The sequence below is a fragment of the Xyrauchen texanus genome, chromosome 19 (assembly GCF_025860055.1).
Source record: "Xyrauchen texanus isolate HMW12.3.18 chromosome 19, RBS_HiC_50CHRs, whole genome shotgun sequence".
Classification (NCBI taxonomy): domain Eukaryota; kingdom Metazoa; phylum Chordata; class Actinopteri; order Cypriniformes; family Catostomidae; genus Xyrauchen; species Xyrauchen texanus.
The window spans coordinates 26,518,420-26,522,368 of record NC_068294.1 but is presented as its reverse complement, the minus strand read 5'-3'; the positions used below and the strand labels follow the sequence as shown (position 1 = coordinate 26,522,368).

The window sequence follows — 3,949 nt, the reverse complement described above, 5'->3', positions numbered from 1 at the left end:
GCCTCCTCATGTTATTCAAGGGGACGTGAGACCAACTAAACAATTAAATCACACTTCACATATCTTTTTTCCAAAGATAGTTTCTGTAATTTACTGTAGTTTCTATCACGTTGATGTAATTTCAAGTGTTTTTTTTTCTAAATAAGTTTGTTTTTAGTTAGTTATTTGATGCTATAAAAACGGTGCTGTGACATCATGATTGACAGGTTTTCTGAGCGAAGTAGTCATTGAAGCACCAACAGACTTTTTTTCAGGATCTTCGGAGGACTGAGGAGATTGGAGCTTTAAATTTAATATCTAAATTTCTATAATTAATTATTTCACACCGTCATAAGTCAAAAGTGCAGGGGTGTGTGCTTGCGATTGATTCAGCGAGAGTGAGGGCGGGGCCTTGATTTCGCGGCTTTACTTCCTGCTCACTACTGCGCAGGTCTGGTCCCGAAATCGCAACTGCGCAGACTCAAGTCCCAAGATGTCAGTGGCATATAAGGACACTGGCAGCTTCAGTTCTCACCAATGGAAAAGAGCGAAGGGGCTTCAGGTCTTTTTTTACAGTCTATGGTTCGAACCAGCCTGGCCATTCTCTGTTGACCTCTCTCATTAACAAGGTGTATCCATCAACAGAACTGCCACTCACTGGTTGTTTTTAGTTTTTGGCACCATTCTGAATAAATTCTAGAGGCTGTTTTGCATGAATATCCCAGGAGATCTGCAGTTACAGAAATACTCAAACCAGCCAGTCTGGCACAATATTAGGCAGGTGGTTTTAATGTTGTGGCTGATCAGTGTATGCATTTTTTTTAACTTTAGCTCTTCACTATAAATAAGCAATGGAAATAGCTTTTTCGCTGCTTGACAAACTACATCCAAAAATATTTCATTTAAAAGTTCATAAAAATAATCATATCACGTGTTCTGAAAGCCTTTAGATCTCATGATTTAACACCCAGCTAATCCCTCATTTAAAAAAAAAGTTCTCATTTAAGAATTAAGAAGTAGATTAAATACAGTACTCATTGAACATTGTCTTATATCTTATAAAAAATATATTTTTAATTGTTTAAAGCAAGTTTTTAAAACAACTGGAATTTCATTTGGCATCACAGTGCAATTTTGTTCCTTTGTGCCTTTCGAAATCAAAGACTTATTTAATTAAAAAACTACTATGTGCACAAAATTATCCAATATGTGCCCCCTTGATTAAATTAAATTATGCTCATCTAAAGTCGTTAACACCTGGATAAAAAGGATAGTGAAAATTCTTCAACTTGAACACCAAACACATAATCGTAAAATAAAGTACATACTTCACATCAAAGCTAATTTAGCCCTGCATCCAGTTGATGAAATACCCATTTCAACATTCTTTGAATTGATCTGTGTAGAACAGAAAAAGTCCAAATACAGGAATCATGATGTGAATCAGTCATTGTCTGAGTTTTTAGGAGGCAAAAATATCAAAGAATCATGGAAGTCATGTCCATACGGTCGAAGTCTGTAGACGCCATACATCATGACCTGCATCTGGCTCGCAGACATGCCACCGAACGTGATAGCCATGTCAGAACAACAGGCCTCCACAACATCGGCTGGGTTTTGGTTCATGCTGTCAGAAATCAATGTGCTAATGCTTTTCTTGTTAAAAAGTCCTTTGCCTTGTGCATCCTCTCCGTTTTCAGCAAACACCCCCCTGTACTTAAGACAGGTGGCAAGCTGCTTCTCCTCAGGCATCTTCCACAAGGCACGACCTCTTTCTGGGCATTTGTCCTCATCTTTGAACATCTCCACCAGCCTCCTCACTGCCTCAAAACTAAAAACAATCCCGCCGTCATATTCCACGTAGTCCAGCTCTCCAAACTTTTCAGTGTGGCCAATGTAAAAGGGCTGGCTTGGGTCTTTATCCAATATCAAATACTTAAGGTTCTCAATAATTGCAAAAGTGGTGGGTCGTGCCACAAAGAACCAGCGCAGATCTCCGGCATTCTCATAGGCATGTTTGATGGCTTTGCGAAGCCTTGCCCACTCGTCCTGCTCCTGTAGGTCCACTGCCTCTAGAGCTTTGGAAAACTCTGTGGTGTAGAACACAGATTTGTCACAGTGTTTGCTCCACGTATTGTTGGCTGTCGCCCAATAAACCAGGAGCTTGGGGGTGACCATAATGAGACAATACACTCGAACCTGCTGGGTGAGTTCCGACATCTGTGCTTCAGATAACTTTTGTAGTTCATCTTTGCTGACAGGTTTCAGATGATGGTGGAGATGCTCATCAAACTCGGAAGGAAGTCCTGGACTAAAAGTTCCAAACAGAGACATCACTAGGCAAAATATGCCCCCTACGATCATCCCTTTCATAAACGAACTGCCCTCAGACATTATTCAGCAATACAAACCTGTAATAGATAATAATAATAATAATAATAATAAATGTGATTTGAATAGAAAAATAAAAGCACTGCCTGCTCTAACAGTCCAAGTCAACATCTAATGAAATTGACAAGTGCTGAATTATAATCACATATTACAGTATATATTTTTATGAAACAAACAGCAATAGCTACAAATATCATATAATAACAAACTATATTATGAGATCAGCATTTACAAAGATACAAACTACTAGACCAACAGGCTTCAGCTACATCAGTAAGATCAACTGACTTAGTAAACAGTTGACCAAAATCTCATATTCCAGTCATTAGTTATAATTTGATACCTTTCAACAACGCAGAATGTATGTCACTTTTAAGATGCGACACAGTCGCATTCAGTTCCGTATACGCAACCGGAAAGTATAAAACCTTCCAAAGTGTAGTATCTGTTCTGAAATCAGTTCTACCTGTCCTCATTCAAGTAATTTAGCTTGGCTAAAGGAATGAGGACTTGTTGGAGTCCAGCTCAACTGGCCTGTGGAACACATTGCACAAACGGATATTTAAACCAGAGATAATTTAGCAGAGACGGACCGCTTCTATTAAAATGAATGGGAGAAATTGGAACACTCAACCACCGGAGCTCTGAACGCCCAACAGCTGTAGAAAGGAAGTCCCGCCTTACGCGTAAAATAACCAATCACCTTTTAGATCCAGACATAACCTGTCAATCAACTCTCGAATGCGCATGCGCATTAACTGTAAAAGCCAGGGATAATTTTTTTTTTGTTACGTAATATGAGATAAATAATTCAATTTATGATACCAGTATTGTCAGGTTTTTATTGCTGATTTGAAATATGTTCTTTGATCGTAATCTTGACCAACCGTTTTTGAGATAATGGTCTTTCTACATTCAAGTAGATATGAGCTGCACTGGCATGGCTGGAAATAGCCTACTGAGAGTGTTCTAAAGATGGCCGACAGTGCACTGCCTTGCTTTTTATTTATTTTTTTGCTAATTATTTGGATTTTTATTTATTTATTTATTTTTTATTGAACACAAGAACAGAACAAAAAAACAGAATATATATCTACAATAGCATTGGTAAGTACAGGTAAATAAGTATTAGGCAAGGCACATATCAGTTAAAATAAAATAAATTAAATATACAAATACAGAGGGGTCTCTTTATTCCTCTTTTAAGAGCTCAAGGTCTCTTATTATTCAAGGTCTCTTAGCCAATTTCTGGGCCTTTTTACTTTTTATACATTCCAACGCTGGAAAGAAATTACAAATCAAGTATCTTTTAAATACAGAAAAATAAGGTTTCGTCTTCATACATTTGGACTTAGGAATAAAAAATGTGCCCAGTATCAACATTACATTAATAAGAAATTAATTTCTTTTCTCTTCCAACAGCATTCCAAACATAACATCAGTTGTCTCTATGTCAATTTGACAAAAAGTACAGGCATTTTCTTCAAAATTAAATCGTTGTCTTAAAAATTCACTTGACGGGTATACCCCATTGAATATTTTAAAATGAGTTTCCTTAGCTTTAGGAGCCACTGGAAAG

General features: G+C 37.4%; 1 protein-coding gene across 1 annotated transcript; it reads right to left on the bottom strand.

Annotated features, from left to right (window-relative positions):
• Window positions 1-1,072: 1,072 nt before the first annotated feature.
• Window positions 1,073-2,936, bottom strand: LOC127660135 (C1GALT1-specific chaperone 1-like). Its single transcript, XM_052150229.1, has 2 exons — window positions 2,714-2,936; window positions 1,073-2,390 (listed from the first exon to the last, which is right to left on the bottom strand). The coding sequence occupies exon 2, from the start codon at window positions 2,371-2,373 to the stop codon at window positions 1,423-1,425; it is 951 nt and encodes a 316-aa protein (XP_052006189.1). The 5' UTR covers window positions 2,374-2,390; window positions 2,714-2,936; the 3' UTR covers window positions 1,073-1,422.
• Between the last annotated feature and the right edge of the window lie 1,013 nt (window positions 2,937-3,949).

Excerpts from the sequence above, each read along its gene's own strand:
- LOC127660135 (XM_052150229.1), bottom strand. The coding sequence starts at position 2,373 with ATGTCTGAGGGCAGTTCGTTTATGAAAGGGATGATCGTAGGGGGCATA.